The sequence below is a fragment of the Falco peregrinus genome, chromosome Z (genome assembly GCF_023634155.1).
Source record: "Falco peregrinus isolate bFalPer1 chromosome Z, bFalPer1.pri, whole genome shotgun sequence".
Classification (NCBI taxonomy): domain Eukaryota; kingdom Metazoa; phylum Chordata; class Aves; order Falconiformes; family Falconidae; genus Falco; species Falco peregrinus.
Window position 1 is genome coordinate 74541126 of NC_073739.1, and position 19776 is coordinate 74560901.

The 19776-nt window shown below is 43.9% G+C and overlaps 1 protein-coding gene across 8 annotated transcripts in view; it reads right to left on the reverse strand.

Annotated features, from left to right (window-relative positions):
• Positions 1-19776, reverse strand: part of UNC13B (unc-13 homolog B) — a 214303-nt gene that overhangs the window by 180044 nt on the left and 14483 nt on the right. For all 8 annotated transcript variants that reach the window (XM_055791161.1, XM_055791157.1, XM_055791165.1 and 5 more), the window contains exons 2-4: positions 7361-7390; positions 5143-5242; positions 556-673 (exon numbers count right to left, since the gene is read on the reverse strand). In XM_055791161.1, coding sequence (XP_055647136.1) covers positions 556-673; positions 5143-5242; positions 7361-7390 — 248 coding nt within the window. The remainder of the gene's footprint in view (positions 1-555; positions 674-5142; positions 5243-7360; positions 7391-19776) is intronic.

Consider the following 19776-nt stretch of genomic DNA (forward strand, 5'->3'; position numbering starts at 1 on the left):
CAAACATGTTCTGCTTAGCTGTAAGAACTGCCAAATTCAGTAGTTAGGACAGTTACAGACGTTGGCACAACCCATTTCCTACCTTTTCCAATTCATACTAGCACCACTACATACCTTCCAACACCACAGCCAGAAGCTTTAAAATGGCGATGTAGACCTGCCCTGGACCTGCCTCAAAGATCGGATTGTCTTTTATCTGTCTACAGCAGGAACTCAAAAAAATCTGAGCATCAGACTAAGCAGTCAGTCCTTAAGGAATTCAGACATTTATCAATTACATCGGTTCCTTAACAGATTAAGCCCTGGTTTTTGAGTCCATGTGAATGAGATAAGACCAAGGACACACACTTAAGCTCAGTTTTGGTCTATTGGCAGCCTCCTTCAAAAACAAAAACAACATGATGCCAACAGACCTCCCCCCTCACCCAGCCCTCCTGACTTTGCAAGAGGAAGTTTTACTGAGGAGCACAGTCCTGGACTGCACCACGCCAGATTTGTAACATGTTAACTATTGACATTGGAGCTGTCAAAATAAAGCTTCTGTGTCAGCTTAACCTCATCAGATTGGTGAATGGCCTTCAAAGCAATCCACACAGTCCCAACCAGCGTGTCCCAGATCAGTCCTTTGTTCCATACTTCAACAATCAGGCCCAGGTCCAGCCGATTGATCTCACTGCAATAAAAGGAAAGGCAGCACAGGTGAGAAAAAAGCAGAATATAATCTAATTAGGTTCTGCGTTACCACCATGACTATACCAGTGAACTCTTTCCACACAGCCATGTCAAGCTACAGAGAGCTTCTGGAAGGATGTGGTCAAGGTGTTCCACACTCACAGGCAACGCTAGTTTCTAATGACCGATTTCTCACAGTTTAAATAACTACACAAAGACTGCAAAATAAAACCCTGAACTATGCCATGCAGACACTGCCAGTTGAGAACTTGTCTCTGCAGCTATGTACACAGGAGCAGGAAGTCTATCTTGGGCCAAAACCTAGAGGTAAGCTGTTCTTTGTCATCAGGCACCCCATTTCTAATGAAGTGGGTGTCTCCTTTCACTTGGCAGCACAGCAACACAAGCACACTCCGGCAGGTCCAAACATGCCAGTACTTACCTGTGAGAGGAGCTGCCACATGCCTAAAGTAACAGTCCCAAACGCAGCACAGCTGCATCAGCAGCACTACCTATTGCTCAAGGCTGTGTTGCACCTCTTCTGCTGCAGCACTAACTTCTTCCTCTGTGTGACAATGACAGGCTTTGAGCCATGTGAATCTCCAGCGGCAAGCAGTGGCAATACAGCCACACGACCATCAAGTGGCAAGTTCGTGCAAATACTTATCTGAAGGTTTTCATGAACACCTTCCCTTCTCGGTAAGGAAAGGATGTATCTCAAATCCACTTCTTCCCTATTGTTCATACCATTTATCCCACCCCCCCAGCCATGCTGGTTTATAATATGCCTGCTTAAGAACAGCATAGCGCTTGCTCACCCTGAACTGCGGGTAAAAGCAACAAGTAGAGAAGAATCCTGAGTCCGCCTGTTGATATGCAACTGTCCCACACTTATCATGAAGAAAGGCTATTCGTCCTACTTCTTTGAGCTCAGGACTTTCCTTTAGTGCAACAGCTAATGCCCAAAAGTAGGTATTTTGGACACACAGTGCTACTGCCTGCTGTCCTTCCTTTCAAATGTCCACATTCAGGTTATTGAGGGAATTTAAAAGCACGTTAGTCACTAATTTCTATAGACTGCCGCCATGGCCCAAAAAAAACCTGCTGCCAATTCCAGCACCTATTTGAGCTTTGTCCCAGAGACTTCTTACAACTTTAAAACAGAACATTCTATCTACAAAGTTAAAGACAAACTCTACAGCTACAGCAAAGAACATTAGCATCTATTTTAAACCCAGGTGTTTCTGTTCTTGTTTAAGACACAGGAATTGAGGTCAGGAGTGTCCACTACTTGGGCTACTCAGTCCACATAGTTCAAAATGAAGCTATTACACAGGCTTCTTATCAGTTTACTGCTAGCATCTTGAAATTGAGCCTCCAGCTCCCTCTGTTTGCATATGGCTGCTTAATACAGCAATAACTAACAACCAGCCACCCGCACCCATCACTGCTCTGTCCTCCCACCACTTGCCTCTTGGAAGATGATATTTCTCTGATTGCACAAACCTGCAATAACAACAGAAGCAACTTGATTTTCTGCTGGCTGGACTAGCATGAGACCAGAAAGGGAAGGGAAGGAAGAAATCAGGCATGCTGTAAAGGCACGTTCTTTGCTTCAGCAAACATTGACAGAGCAAGACACTGACCATATGACACCCAACAGACTTCTATCCAGAACTCCACAGGACAGGCCACCAGATAGGAACGGGGGGGGGGGGGGGGGGGGGGGTGTGCGGGGACGGGGGCGGTGGGACAGAAAGATTTTCAGGACAGTGGCTTTGATTGCCTTTGTGTCTCCCTTTCTCCACCTTCTGGTTAGATGCAGAATAGCTTCAAAGAACAAAAGAGCTGACTTTGGAATTTGGTGCCCCTCCTTCTCCACACGCACGCAGAATTCAAATGAAAAACACTCCTAAACTTCAACACCGATGTAATCATCACGTTCTAAGCATCAGTCTGCACTTTCACTCAAGAGGTGTTTGCTGCAAATACACAGTCCTTTTAAAGCTGCTTCAAAATTAGAAGATGCCCCCAAAGAACACATTAAAAGTGTTTTACTGGTCTGGTAAACAAGCAAATCTCAAACAACCCCAAAGTCTCAGATTCTGAAGTGTCTCAGAAGATTCTAAAGTCTCATAAGGAGTTTGGAAGCAAAAACAACAAATACAGATAAAAAGCATTTTCTTCGTTGTAGTCTATTCTTCTACTGTGCCTCATAAAAAAGGTAAACACAAATACAGACAATAAAAGCATCCTTCCCTGAGGAAAAAACTAAAGTGTTCAAAAGCCTTTTCAAACTCCAGAAAGAAAAAAAGCAAACCAGTGAATAGTAGTATTAGAATATCAGTGTTATTTCTCCTGGGACAAATTAATGTACACAGAATCATGCAAAACACATTCCCTGCCATGTGTAATATTTCTGTTATCAACATACGAACAACTGTGCTGTTGCCTGGCTAAAGCAGGGACGATAATGGTGAGGTGGTTCAGCCAATATTCTGCTTTCATATCCCCTAGCAACTAATTACAGAGCAGCACAGTGACCTTACAGCACGCTAACTCAGCTCCCAGCTGATACTGGAAAGCAGTTCCAGGAGTTGTTTGAGGGGAAGAAGGAGGAGCAACCATGACAGCTGTCACCCAGCACAAATAAGTGCCATTCTTAAATCACTGGTGAGCAGCCTTCTCTGTAGCTGGCCATGTTTAAAGCTAGTTCCTGTCTACAGGATGAGCACAAATAACAGGAAGAATGAGTTACTAGTTTGAGTACGAGCACATGATTTGCCTGACAGGTACAATTCCCTGTCCCAGACCTTACCCCAGTCCTGCACCGTTTACATCAGTGATAGCCACAGCCTCTGTCTGACCAGAAACTGCGGAGTTCAGAAGATGGTAGCATTCAGAAGCACATGTGTGTCACCAGATGCTAAAGCATAGACTCCAGACTCTGTGCAGAAGCACAGACCTCACGTGCTGCTCCAAAAGCAGGGTGCCACCAGGGAAAGGAGATGGGAGCACAGCTGTAACAATACAGTACTGACCCAGGTGAACTCCTCAGCCAGAGACAAAAGCCTCCCACTTTTGGCAGAGGAGAACCAACTGCTGCTGGACTGTGAAACATACTCACAAAATCCCATGTTGGGTCTCTTGCTACAGACACTATGTAAACAGCTCAGACCCACTCAAGACCGGCAGCACTAGCTTTGACTCCACAAGATGAACACAACATCACTACCCCTGCAACAGCACCGTCCATGCCACCTTCAGAGAATCCTGGAGGTCCAGGATTTACTAACTTCAGTTCACTTTGTCTCACAAAGCTATAGAAACAAAGCAGATGCAATATATCAATGAGTCATTCACCCAGCAGCAAAAAAAACCCTCCACCATTTAAAAAGATACTGGGAAATCCCTGGCTACATGTCAGGACTACAAGGACCAGAGCAAGTAAGAAGTGCCAACTGCACCAGAAACCCCGGGAGAGCTGAACTCATTCTGCTGCTCATGGCAGGGACCGGCAGCCCCTCAAGCTGCACAGAGAAGCTAGAAAACACATCCATGGGCCCCAGGCCAGTGGCAGAAAGCATCAACACACAAGAGCAGCTCTCACACTGAGGGAAGCAGGACCACCTTGTCAATGCCTTGAGTGCACTAACAATGGCCCTTAATCACCCTGACCAGCCACACTAAGTGTCCTCCACCCACAGCCTCTACCTATGGCCCATTTAAGCTCAGCTCCGGGTCTTTAGCCCTTGCCTAAGCTATGTTGTAGGTGTGCTTGTCTCCAGCTTAGCTGCAGCTTGCCCATGTCTGATCACTGACCCCATCAACCCACAGACTGACTTCCCAGCTCAGCTTCAGACTTGCCTTGTCATGGAACTGACTGGAAATTACTGGACTATGCCTGACCCTGATTATTACCAACAGATGCAGCCCTGAGCCTGACTTGCTAACTTACACTCCCAGCTTGACTTTTTTTTTTTTTTTAATGACTGCCTCATTACTACGAACTTGTCTGATGAGCTGACCTCTCAGCAGACACTGGCCTGATCCTCAGGCCAGCTCCGCTGGTGCTGCTGAGGTGCTGTGGGACTGGGCCCTGGCTGGTGAGGACCTTGCTCTACCAACCATCCTACCACACTCTCCTTCTGGCTGCCTGATGCTGTGGGAGCAGCTGGTCCTCACTGCACCCTGACACACAGGTCTAAGAACAGGAATCCAGGCAATCTTGTGCTATTAAAGAGCACAGGCTACTCCAGCCGCTCTGTGGCACAGGCAGAGAATCTCCCAACACACATCTCTCTCACCACAGGTCAGTGTGTAACACAGAAAAGCAAATGATTCAGACTGTCACCAGACTTGTGCATTCTACCCAAGTACTCCAATTTATACACACAATAGCAACTCCGTATAAACATCATGCTGTGGAAGGACTCAACCACAAGCAACCCATCGCTGCACCATACTTACAACATGAAGTCCTGTTCCCAGCAGGGTTGGTCACCTCGCACAGCTACAGTCGTGCTCTTCACATTTTGCACTTTCAGGGTCACATATGTATTGAATTTATCTGGGAAACGAGAGGCAGAAGTTGTCTCCTTCAGTATACCCTTTCATCACATAAGCGCAACATTTCAAGGTTTTCAGTCCATACGCTGCATCCCAGGGGGACCCAAAATGAAAAGTCCATGTGGGAAGACATCACTGGGTTATGGAGCCAAATGTGCAAGGTGTTTTTCACTTGCCATCAATTTCTCCATCACAGTTTTTTAGAAATTCAGGCACAAACAAAACCAAGCAACTAAGCACTTGCAGCAAGTCAGGGACAAAGAAAAGAGTATAAAATCCTGAAGAACACAGACACTTCATGCTTAAGATGGTTACTGAAAGGAAGATGAGAGGAAGAAGAGACAGTCTGAAGGAACAGGGCCCCATCATGCAGACCACCCAGAGGGAGGAACCAACTTGCAAAACATACAAGCAAGAAGCAGTTGGGCTGATTGTATCATCTCTTCCCTTCTGGCCCAACCACTCTGCCAGTTCCAACCTGGTTTTCCAGCCATGAATCCACAAATAACTTTACAGATCAATCAGGAGCAGAAGGAAAATACAGTGATTTATGCTAAATGTGCTAAAATTGATCTGTATTGCTTGAATGACCTGACCTAGAAGAACCATGCTGCACTCACATTTTGACAAGGCGGGTGTCATTTAGACATTTTGCTTTTTATTTCAAATCTGAAGAAAAACCCTGAAACAACTTTTTTTCCTAGTTGCTGCTATCTCTTTGCTAATAAAATCAAAAGCAGCCAAGCACAGACCCACACAAAGTTTGAGTCTCAGCATCTGAGAATGAACAAACTCCCTTCGAAGAGGAGTTACCACCTTAGACCTATCTATTAGTTTCATGAAGCCTGGAACGAGATGTATGCTAAGTAGCTAGAAAGCAATGTGCATATTTTAATACTTCGATGTTCTGCTACATCTATTCCCAGCATAAGTTAGATCACAGTCCGTTTTAAAACCGTCAAAATTTGCATACGTCATTGCTGTGGGCTATTATTGCTTGTCCCAGCACCTAGCTTGAAATATCCTAACAGAAAGGAAGGAAATGGAAATGATACGATCCAGCAGCTCTGGAAAAAGCAGGATTCACTGCAAGCCAGGTTCCCTCATATCTTGCTACATCACTTGCATCCTCCTGGGTCACTGGGCTTGTCAGTGAAACCACACGCTTTGGTTGAGTTAAACCTAGACTACAGGACAAATATTTTGCAGCCATGAGCAGGCTACTTGATTAGAGAAAGGATAAAGTACACACTATCTCCTTTCCAGTCTGGGCACTCAGCCTTCCTTCCCTGGAAATTCAAGGTCAGTGCACACACAGATCTTGACCTGACATGGAGTACGGACAAGGAGCCCTGGGAATGTTCCACTATAACATGAGGAGGGCTATATCAAGAGAATAAAGCTGAACAAATAAGTCATGAATACAGCTTTTGCTTTTGGATCAATTGCTTTGGATCTAAATGCCTGAGTAGGTGTTTTTCCAGAAGAAAACTGCTTATCCTTTTGTAATCTAGACATCAGATTTCATTCAATAAATGTATTTGTCTGCTAAGGGATTCCTGGCTAGCCACTGAGGCACAGTGAAACAGTCACCTAGACTGTTAACTATTCGGTTTTATATTATGCAGACACAAAACCCAGTGGATGGGATTTCAGCCCCAAGCACAGCCATTATGGACTGCCACGTATGAGAATGAATCACTTCTGCAGCACCATCCAGCAATCCCAATCAGGACTGAGGAGGCACTGAACCCAGGCAGGCACACACACAACAGTTCTGCTTGGTGGAGATTTTCAGATCCTGTTTTTAACAGGGACAGAGGAAGGGTGAGAGGAAAGGGCAGGGTGGGGTGTGAATTGGTGACAGTAAAGGACCGAACTTCCTCATCCATCACCCGTCTAGGTCAGGTGAGCAGGCGTTTCTTAGCACTGTGATACCAGGTCACAGCCTCAAGCTTTCTACTAACTCAGGCCGCCTGATTTTCAGGGTAGATTTTGTCACTCCTAAGAACATGAAGGAGCCAAGAGGAGGTAAATGAAAACTGGAGGGACCAGCATGAGTAGAAGTGAGAGAGCAGGTGTCAACATAGCTGCAAACAAGCAGTAAAGCATGACTTACCTGGTGGTCCTTGCAGTTTAGCTTTTTTTACTGTAAAGAGAAAAAAGGAAAAGGGGCGGGAGGTGGGGTGGGGGGTGGGGGATGGGGAGAGAGAGACTGTTAGTGATTTTGTCCTGCTACAGTTTCCTTTGAGTCAAAGCATCACAGGGCATCGCATTAACTGGACAACAGCCCCAGCAGAGGCCAGGTAGCTGGAAATCCACACTCATTTTTAACAGTTTACCAGATCTGGAGACAAAAACTCCTCTGTACCCCATGTCACCTCTCAAAAAATGCATTTTAAAAATAATCACAAGATTAATGTTTGGAAAACAATGTGATACGTCTAATGCAAAGCAATTTCAAAACCAGTCCTTTGCAACCAGCAGTTACTGCTGCTTAGCAAGACATCACTTCATACCACCTCACTTAAAGTTACAGACACTCCAGCAGAAATACACATTTCATTTTAAACAAAGAATCTCTCCTAACAGTGGAAAGTAGACATTCAACCACAACTTGAAAATAATCAAGCCTGAATAGTAGCTCTGTAGCATGACATCTGTAAATCAAACTAACCCACTACGCCAAACAAGCAGCAGTCTAAACTCAAATGTCACTTTCCCAAGCTTTCCTCTGTTAATTTAGTTCCAGGACAGTATTTATCAAAAACAATGGCTAAAACATAAAACAGCACTAGTTCTTATCTCACCAGATGGGGAAGGTCCATGTCTACCTAGGGGAGATTTTGTTTACATTTCTCTTTGACAGGCTCATAGGCCCACTGGTATTGCTACGTGTAAGCACTAAGAAAAGACATCTCTAGGCGCCAGCTAATTTTCCCAGTAGAAAACTAACACCAAGAAGAAAACACAGTTAACAAGCTAGAAAGCAAGATATAACAGAAAGCAAAAAGATTTAAAAACTGGAGTAGTGGTTTCCTCCAGAAAACAGAGCACCTAGCACCTACTAAGGGCTCACACAGTCTAACTTCCAAGATACATGTTCTAGGAAGGAACATAAAAAATAATAATAATAATAATGGCCCTTACACAATTACATGCACAGAGTTGCAATGGAGTCCACTGTTGGAGAACACCCTTGCTATTTGACAAATTCGCATTTGCAAGCATTTACAGTCCAGGTAGATGTTTGCACGAAGGAAATGCTGTACCAGGTACAGCATGAGCCAGAGGCATCTCAAAGAGAAGGCAGAAGAGCTGTAGCTTTACCTGCCAAGGCCCATGAGCCTTTATGCCCAAAATAAACAGGTTCATTCTCTCTCAGGTTCAGGGCCTGAAGCATTCCTGATGATAAAACTAATGGTGCAAGCAAAATATACAGTCGTGGGGGCCAGCGTTCCTGCTGACTGAAGAAGCGGATTGCTTTTTAATCTCCAAGTCGGTCGGCTGAGAAACAGGCAGGGCAATCTACCCACTTTCTAGGTGCCTTTGGTTACCACGTAAAAGCAAGCATTTCATGAAATACTGCCCTGGAGCAGGCAGATACCAGATTCCCTGCAATCCTCCCCTCTCCCCATCTTTGCAAGAAGCAGGAGACAAAGGAAGAAGTGCATGTGCTTGAGGGAAGTTAGAAATGAGGAGGAGGGCAGGGGGATGCACCGTAAGCTTCAGCTTGTTTCTCTCCCAGTTCATAACAAGCTGCGCTGTCAGGATCAGGACCAGCCATGAGACTGCAAGTTCCCCATACAACAGGTGAGAGCTGGAAAGAGCCGTTAAATGCTGCCAAGACCCAGCCCGTTCACCAGCCCAGAGGATGCATGGGTCAGGTGCAATGCACAGAACTGCACTGCGCCATGCCGCTGCCCTGCCGAGGGACCACGGCTTTGGAAAGGCACAATAAGGTTAGCTTCCCTAGGGAAACTTTTGTACCCACACCTGCTCCTTCTGTCTGGTTAGAGCTCCTCTATGCCATGTGCTCAAGAAAGGACACAAAGAAGTAATGAATTCATGAAGAAGCCTGACGCACTACCAGTTAATTACTCGGAGTGTTGCAACAAAGGCTGAAAACTCATTGCTACTCCAGGGACAGGAGGACATCGAGTCACATGAAACAGTACATTTTATAAAATGAGGTCTGTATCACAAAAGGAAACCACTCCCTAGCGCACTCAGCAACACCAAGTTTTACCACACTGTTGCTTCTGCATTGCCACAAAGCGAAAACCTGACGACAAAGTCTAGCTCAGAGAGTTCCTGACTCACTCCCATTTAGCCCGCAGGCATTTCTGGGCTCTGGGGAAGCTGCATTTTTAAACTCTCTGGAAATGTTAAATTCCATTCAGTTTCGAAAGGCTTCTCTCAGCAAACTGGGCAGCACAGAAAGTCCAGCCATTCAGAAGCAAACACTGAGCTATGCTGAACCATAATCCTTCTAGCCAGTGCAAGACTGTATGGGAAGGACACCAGGGAGGGAATAAAAATGCTGGAAAATTAAAAAGGAAAGCAAGACCTAGCCCTCTGCACTGCCATGTACAAGCACTGCACAATACAGATGCGCAGAGATGCACTTGTTCTCATGGTGCATATGAAAATTCATTTAATCACTAAAAAAGACTTGGGCATACGAGAGATACAGCTATTGCACCTCAGTTCAAGGACCGACTGGAAAGCAGACAGGCTGCACTGAAATAACCGCATGCAAGTTAGACAGATAGAAAAGCAAAGAAAACTTATGTAAACGTTCAGTTCATCCAGGGATTTTTTTTCTCTGGGAATTTCTCACCATTTGATGTTACTTTAAATCAAGAGACAACAAACAAAGTTGAAATCTTGCCTGCAACTTTATAAAAAAAAAAAGCCACAACAGAATTCCATATGCTCTACAGCTGTCAGCTACAAAAGGCTGGAGAGTCAGACAGACCCCTAAAGACTAAGGAAGACAAATACAAGCCAGAGATTGCAAAAAAGGTCCAGAATCACTGTGGGAGGGTGGAAAAACAACTGCAGAACATGTATCAAAGTATTCTTAAACTCAGTTCTACAGAGAAATGCTTCCTGTGCACTTATCTTTCAATCAGCCTGAAGGATAATTTTTTTTTCCTGACTAGGTGCTCCATCCACCAGCCAGAGAATTAAAATTGAGCACAGCAAGTTACTGCGATGTTCAGACAACACATTGCTCAAAACTCCTCAGCAGGAACATGCTCATATTCAGTGAAAGGGAGCTGTGGTGTTCTGAACGTCTGCAGATTCGAGATCACCTTTAACATTTGCTTGCAAATCAGAGTGATGCAGAAACATGGGAGTGCCTGAGCAGATGGTGAAAAGATTACATCCTAACTAAATCCAGCACATGACTTACGTGCTGGTCACTCACCACACTACAACAAAGTCTACATCCCTACACAGAGGCCAATAAAGTGCCATGGAGGGGCTGTGGGAGAAATTAAAAGAATGAAAGGATGTAGTTTAATTAATGTTCTTAAAAAGAAATGCAGTGCTAAAAGCAGAGCATTCAAAATGCACTTTCACGATCAGCAATTTGACAAATAGTTTCTTCTTCCCTGTAAAACATGAATTCAGTATTAATGTGTTTTTGAGAGCACTCTAACTTCTACAGTAACGGTCCCCAGATGTACAGCAAAATCGATACACATTTCCATTTCACTCTGTGCTTTTCTCACCTTTTCCAGGTGCTCAGTCTTCAGGGCACAGTGGTACACAGCACCAAGTGCAAAGGTTGCTTAAGCTACAGAAGTAAGAGACCATGGCAAACCATGCATACTACTCAAGACTAAGTCAACACGCCGAATTCACAGCCTGTGCACCCTGCAGCAAGGACACAGAGTGGAGGGAAGCCAGGGCTTGACTGTGCTCTAGCCCTTCTGGTCTGTTGTATTTTCTGTAACTGAGCCTTTGGTAACAATTTTGCTGTCTGAACCGTGCACCAACAGCTACAGCATGTGTACTCATTGCAGAGCCAGAAACCCACAACCTCCTACTCAGCTCTTGAAAGCAATTTATAAAATCCATGACAGGCTGGCAAGCAGCGCAAGACTGGCGCATCAAACAAGGACCACTCTGTCCCAGGCAATCTCACCCTGACACATGAGGACCTTTCCCTCCTCTGGAAATCAAAACATTTTACATGCGCAGCCCCTGCACATCCTCACGTCCCACCGGAGGGTGAGGAACCCTTGTCTCTCCCACTACCTGAACCCAAAGATGCTCCAAGTTGGAGGAAGCAGAGGCCATGCAGTGACCTCATCCCTGATTTTAACTCAGTCACTGGCTTTTTTCACATGATCCTTATAAAAGCCCAGCAGCATCTGAGGCATACTATTAAATGCAATTGCATGTGCCACAGCAGAAGAGCAGTACTAACGGTGTCATGAAACTCTTCTCATCCCTTCATAACTCTAAGAGCGAGCTGGATAAAAGAGCATTTTAATGGTTTTCCAAGCATGTGACGAAGATTCTACACATCACAGCCACCCTGGTATTCCCAGTCTGAGATGGGTCTAAAAAGAAAGGCTCCACTGCATTCTCATACATTCAGAGCTTAATTATATTCAGAGGGAAAAGATTTTCCTGAACCACCTCAGAGGCAGGATAATTGCACAGGAGGCCCCAGGGACCCACTGGCACTCACCAGCACCTCAGCAGCCTCTGCTGTAACCACAGGGTCTGCTTAGGCTCCATCTCCTCCCAGCAAAGCCCTGCTGAGCTGGGGTGCCAACTGCAGCTGAGAGATTCCTTCAGCCTCAAGGGCCATTGAGAGACAAGAAACTTAAATCCCATTTATTACTTTATACTTTGTTTTTCTGCCAGGGAAAACAAACGGCTGGTTTATATATAAACACTGTTCCACTCAAGTGGGAAAGAGCCTTTTATGCCCCAGCATATTCCCTCCGAGAGTGACGCATCGGAAACACAGTGGGTACCTTCTTGTATCGACAGACATAAAAGCTGAGACTGCATTCACAGTAAACAGAGGACAATATTTTGTCACTGCTTGGTGTGAGTGGAGGGCTGGGCTAACCAGAGAATGCTCCGCTGCCAGGAGGAAGAAGAGCCACCGTGAAATGCCACTTTGCTTGGTAACTGGCAGAGCAGCAACGCAGCAGAGATTTCTGTTGCTACCTGCAGAACTTGAGGTTGCATCTATGTGCAGAATTTTTCTCAATACCCAAAACAGTCCTTCAAAAATCTGTTTGGCTGAGACAACTGTGAAGGAATCCAGATAGCCTCAACAGCAAGCCATCAGTGCCACTAAATTTACTTCATCCAAACCAAGAGATCCATCTGCTTTAATAAGTACTCCAGAATAAGTGGAATGGACACAATAAAAGTTTATCAATTTTTAATAGTTCATCAAAATGAAGAGAGGAAAAAAAAACACCAAACAAAAAACCAAAACCAAAAAACTGCACTTTTACACTGCAGTTCCCATTCATGTAGCACAGAGCATTTTCAATTTGACCACCCTAAATGCCCACAGGACAACCTGACCCACCTTTCTCCAGGCCTTGGGTACCATGTCAAACAAAGGGAAGGTATGGCCCCTCCAGCGACCAACCACATTTAAAAAGCAACTACTATCACTCTCAGATCCTGAGCAGGGGGAAGAAAAGAATTCTATTCTGTTGCCGGTGGTAGCAAATTGACCTACCCAAAGGATTTCCATTCTGGCAGATGGCTTGAGAATGAATTAGAATCCCTCCTAATTCACATGAATTAGCATCTTCCTGTTCAGATGATCTGCAAATTCATTACCCTGTCCAGAAAGCTACTAAATTTATTTGATTTACAATACATTTTCCAACAAACAGCCTTCTACCAGTCACTCAACCCATTCTGCCCACTGGACAGTGACTGATAGCTGCTAGGACATGCGTGATTTCTTGGAAGGGTTTTCCAGATTCCTGTGCTAAGAAGAGACACGCTCAATACTAATGCTACTTAACTTCAGCACCATTTCACATAGGAAATCCAGGAAAGTACTACATGAAGTACGTATCCCAGTAACCCTCCACACTGCCAAATCTCACTAGATGCTCCCCTGTTCATCTGTAAATTCTCTGGACAGTTAAGGTCCAGGGCTTGCACGCATACAGGTGTCACAACCCACAGGCAGATAGCACTTGGCTTGTTTCCCTCCACAGCCCATACATTGGGGATGACAGATGTTTCCAGCCCTGATGTGACACTGAAGCTGCCACCTCATTCTGCTTACTAAGCTTCACCCCAACATTTGTTTCTTGCCAGAATTTTCACAGCTACAGACAGAGCATCTCACCACCTGTTCAGGCCGAACTTTGGTGAGCAGAGTACTGAAATCTACCCAGAAAGAGCCTAGCTTTTTTATATAAAGGCTACATATCATTGTCTTGTCTAAACCTCTATCACTGCCACAGCCCATGGGCATCAGAGTGACATAGCACAGTGGCAGGGTATCTGGAGTATTCCCTACTGCTGTTTCATTCACACGAACTTGTGAGAGCTAGCGGGACAACACAATGACCAATGTACACAAAACTGAGCAAACCCACAGCTAATAGAGTTTGCTGAAACAGTCAAAGATATATCTGACTATTTTGCTCAATCATCCAGTCTGATCACCTTAGTGAACCAGGTAATTTCACACCTCCTGCAGATACCATCACTTTTCAGCTCAGCTTTTGCATAAAACTTGGTAAGCATACACAGCACGGCTCCACTTGCATCAGAGCTTCACAATATTCTGCTTTTCCCATCCTTACCAAAGTTACTAGATAACTTACACAGAAACAAATTAAAAAGCTTCGTAGGAAACCCTTTCTGGTGGTTGCAAACATTCCAACTGAAAACACATTCTCACAATATACCTGAAACAGAGGATCAGCTTTGCAGACCCTTTGAAAAGGTTTAATTGTTGGGTTTTTTTTCAGTAAAACTCAGGCCTTATAAGCCTTCTCTTAAACAACCCTACTTCTTTAAAAGGTATTTCATGCAACAGAAGGGGTGACAATTCAATCTACTTTCTGTGATGGTTTAATGTAGTAGTCAGTTAATGTAAGTAGGCCTCTAAACACTTTCAATGACAAAATATATTCAGACAGGTAAGAGAGACATCTAGGTCTTGTTTACAGGTTAATCTTCTACCAGATTTGATTTGACACACTGACTTAACATCACACAGGTTTTCAACCTCCTGAACTGAAGAGTTTCATCTGCTTTCTTGTTTGTTGCTTAGCTCAAGAACTCACCTAACCTAAAATATTCCTTGAACTATTTCAGCAACAGAAATTCACAGGTGAAGAAAATGCTACAGCAATTAAAAAATTATAAATAGTGCTGCAGAAGATACGCCATGGGGATTGCAGTTGTGAACAGTTTTGGACAGAAAAATCAAACCGGTATCTCGATGAAACAAACTGAAAATAAAGCATCTTATGAGAGGAACACAAGACAGTAAAAATGGAACTGAACCTATGTATGCAACTTGTAGAAAGCAACTGTGACAGGGAACAAAATGCAAGAGGAAAACTGAAGAGGTCTGCAACTGGTTCCTTCCCCAGAGTTAGAGCAGACATCAGATTGCTTTTCCAGGATCCTTACACCAGCAGTTCTCCATGACTGTTAGGTACTGCAAGAGGATTCCAGCATTTTAAAACATGCAGACCATGCTATCCAAAACAGTCTGAAGAGATCTTACCAGTAAAATGCTTAAAATGTTGACAAGTTATTTTGTAAACCACAGCTCAAATCATTATTACATTAAGCATTAGCACTTAGTTAAACTTCAGCTTTGTAGCGAGGAAGCTGCAAGAAATTTACTTAGAGCTGATCCCAGAAAAAGCTTCCTGAAAGGCAGTAGGAAGCATTCAACTGATTTCAGAGAAACAGCAGCCTAAACAAGCCTGACAATATGGTTTCCTCTGTCGGGGCAGGGGGGCGGCAGTTATGAATCATATAGCCAAAAAAGCTGGAAACAGACACTGGGAAGCAGTAAAGAAAGTAGGAACATGCAAGTCTTGAATTTTACTTCAGAAAAAGATTAGCACTGCCAGTGAATCCAGAGGGCCAACAGCCCACAGAAAAAATCCCAGTTTTTACATGAAATATACTCAGAAATGAAAGAAGTGCAGACGCCTCTACTTCCAGGTGGAGGCTGAACACTGTTGCAGGAGAAGGCAGCAGCACTTTGAGGAAAGGAGTGGAACGTGTTGTGCTGGAATTCCCAACACCAGGACAGTCTCCCAGGAATTCCCGTCACTGCAGATGTTCTTCCAGGCTATGGGGCTGTCTATCCTCATTTCTCTGGCCTTCATGGTCGCACAGTTCGGGGTGGCAGGCAGGCAGTCTCAGGACACTTCCCCAGCCAACACAAAGCCCATCAACCATTGAGCTCATCTAACATTTCAGGTAACTAAAACAAGTTGAGAATCATAAGCCATCTTCTGCCAGCTTTGGGACTTTCTGGAATGAGAGTTTCCCACTGCTCAGACAAAATCCTCTCCTCTAGCAATGCACCCCTTTGCCATCCATAAAGGCTGTGCAGAAAATGTTAGCTCCAACTCTCAAGAGCCCTACAGCCTGTGCCTGAATACATCAAAGATACGCCAAGTCTGCGCGTTGCTCTCCAGAGAGCCCTTTACCTCATTACTTACCTTTTCAACTTATCTGACAATAATAACGAACTCAGCGCAAACCGACAAGTTAATTCTAGCAAGGTGAGAACCAGCATACTTATACAGATGCTTATTTAGAATTGTGCTTTCCTTCCTCTTAAACCTTCCCACAGACATATTAGCATCTACCTGAAATTTAACTTCACCGCTAATTGTCACCTCAACATCCATTTGCTACTCAAAGCCAAAGACCCAGGCTCTGACACAGTTAATGGAGCATTCAGGCTCTCTTCAGACAGTTGTCTTCACCAAGGAAAGACTCTGAAGCGTCAGTTCTCCTGCCCCGCTTCTCCAACATGAACTGCAAGTCACACAAAAGCATCACAAACAATGCTCCACAGAGACCTTTATGCCACCTCACAGATGTTCACCTTGTGGTTACTGCCTCTGCCCACACCAGCACCATGACAAAGCCAATCAGATTCACAATTTAGTGTTCCCAAAACATCAGTTGTTTGAATAAGTCCAACAGTCCCACTGTTCAAACTGGACATTGAAATCCCCCGAGAGCCACTTTGACACCAGTGACACCTTGCACCTGGGTCCCAAACCAGTATCTTCTGCCCTGCAGACCAAGAGGCAGGACACTGCTCCACACCTTCAGCAGGAGTCTGCACTAAGAGAAGTGGTATCATGATAGGAAGTGCTGCAGAACAAGCCTGTTTAGCCTCGTACCTTGTCCATACAAACACCTAGATGATTCCTAGGAAAGACCATGACAGAATGATATGGCAGTACCTACTCTATATATTAATATGTCCCCAGTTTCTAGGCTTGGGACCAGAGGTGACATTTTCAGAAGCAGAGTTTCAGAAGGTCTGTTCTACCACCAAATCTCCTCCATCTCCAATATAACCAAGAGTGTGCCAACAGGCAATTTCAGGTGAATTCCACTTTGGTATTTCTTCAATAGCATGGTGGAACACGTGCTTCAGAGACCTCCCTTCACAGTTTAGCCTCATCTTTGCTCTTGACAACAGTATCAGATGTTTTAAAGTAGGCAGACAACCCAAGCAAAACCATACCACTCCACTGTGAAGAAAGGGACTGTCACTCAGAGGCAAGATGCTTTGCTCCTTGTTTGACACAGCAAATACTGTTTTAAAAAAAAAAAAAAAAAAAAAAAAAACACCAACCTAAAACAAACAGCCTCCCCACGACCCCAATACACAAAAGAAAATCCTTCTTCAAATTTTGTGGAGCTATAAGCAGAGGTAAGTCCTTTATCACTACCACTAGCATTCCTTAAGGGTAGATACACGTATGTTAGTTGACTGAGTAATCCCTCCTAGCTTTGGCCTGACCTAGCACAGGCAGGCAAGCATCACCTCTGACTGATTGGTCTAGATCAGTTACATTTTTCCTGAGAAGTGGGAAAACTGACACTGAAGTTTCATTATGTTCTGCTTACAAACCAAGAGATGATGCCGTTGTCAAAAGTTTGCTTTCCAAGGGGAGGTGGAAAGCAGACTGTGGTGATGGAGAAATAGGTTTGATACTATTTGTGTAACAGAACACCTATTATACAAAAAGGAAAATGAGGACGTAGCCAGCTTCCCTGATTCTGTAGAACAGCTCCACCTATATACACTTACCATGCAAACACTAAAACCATTTGCTAAAAAACACAGCTAGGAGAAATCTTCTAAAATCTATTTCTTCCTTTTTTGGCTGACCAATACAGACACGTTGCTGAAGATTCACTGAAGTTTCTGCTCAGCACTGCTTTGAACTGAGCAGTGAGGACAGGAACAAAATCTCTTATTCAAATCACTGAGATTATGAGAGGTTAATCCTTCTGACGCTGGCAACACAGACAACTCTGTCAGGTGACCTGGTTCCCTAACCAAGAGGTGAACTCAACAGTAATCCAAGCTGCCTCTTCTCTCCAATATTCTTTTGCAGCCCTTATTTTATTTTATCAGGAAAAGAGCTGCTTGGGTGCAACATACTGGAGTGAGTTATTGTATTTGTAACTGAGAAGACGTATCCTGTTAGACTGTGCTTTGGTCACTTTCCTTTAAGGAGCTCCCTGCAGATAGATTTCTGCTGAACTTTTAAATGTTTTATGATCAGAAGGGACAGCATCACTATCCTGAATCTGTGCCTATTAGGAAAAAAATAAACCCATCAAATCTTTCAGAATTTTTAGATATAGAAGATAAACACTACTGGGCAGAGAATAAGGGAGGCTTCCAATTTTCAGTGGCATAAATTATCTCCTTCTTTCAAGTTCTGTAAGGTTCAGGAATATATTAAGTTAGTGGAAATGCCTTAATTGAATAAGCAAACAAAATCCATGCTACTTAATTTTACACAAAACAGACTTCAACTCATATATGCCCCCAGCTGTCAAAGACTAAGAAATATGCATAATGAAAGCCATATCCTTGCACCAGAAGGCAGGAAAAGAGACAGACTGATAATGTATTAAGTCTTCTAGGAGCCACTGAGTTGGTAAACCGACTTTGCTGATAAATGTCTAGTTCAACCAGCTAACAAGAAAAGTTTCAGTGCAAAAACCACAAGCCAAAGAGAAAAAAAAAGACAAAAAAACTTAAAACTAATTCAGAAACCAGATGAATGGACAAATGTATTTGGTTGGTTGTTTTTTTTGGGGGGGGGCGGGTAGTATTTTGAAAATAAGGTAGACATCTTTACTGAGTAATTTCCTCCAAGACACAAAGCATAGGTAGCCACTGCTCAGACACTACATACAGGTAAAAGCCACTTCATCGACTAGAATCTTGCCAGAGTTACTAGGGCAAGTCACGCTGCCTGGTCATGGCAAGGTAGCAGCTGCTAGAAAACGCAAGTACTCTGGTACCAAACCAGAAAAAAACCAACAGGAATTACAGATAGAATAAAACAGCTTGTGTGCTCTTCCTTTGGTGGCGTGTTCTTTTCTCCTGAGTCAACATAAGCACTGAAGTCATCCCAAATGACTCAGGTTTCTACACTCCCTGTTCAGATTTAGTTCCAATGAGATGCACCCTGGAACAAGAGTTGCTGACTAACCACACCAGAAGTAACCTCACCTAATCACAGCCTTGGTATATTTGCTGGTAGTTTCGATTTAAGTTACTGGATTGCAAGCAACCAACCAACTGGAACACAGCTATTTGTCAAGCAGGACTGAGCACACGCCTGCCCTGAAAGGCATCGAGCTAAAAACTGACACTAAAAAATATCATTGTCCAACTTCAGAAGTCTAGCATATTCACCAAAAGAGAAATCAAAAATAAAGCAACAGCACATATGTGGTGCATTCAGTAACTTTTTTTTTTTTTAACAGCAAAAACATCCCACCATACTACAGCAAATGACAAGCTCCCAGGAAAAACAGCACCTGTGTTTTCCTGCACCAAATAATGGAACATGACTGATCTAGTTTCAAAAAGTAGTTTTAATAGAAATATTGTGTTACTTAAATATTTACTTGGTTGAATTCACAAACCAGAGAAAAGATTAATATCTAGGAGATACAAAGAAGCTCACTGTAACCGTTAAGAAAGTGTAAAACAACTGTTTAGGATACAAGTTACAGCGTAACTGATTCCTGGGAGGATTGGGAGATCTAAGAGAACGCCGTTTGCAGACTCATTCCTTGGCAGCTTACGTTTGCTCGTAGCATTTAAAAAATGTTCAGACCACACTGGTCCCTGGAGGACACACACAAATTGTAGAAATAGGGCAGTTAGATTGGCACCAATATTTTTGCAGGGCTTTTTTGCTTAAGGTCTTGGGGCATTGGTCACTTACAATACCTCCCCCCAGGAGGAAGCTGAAAAAGATGGTGTGG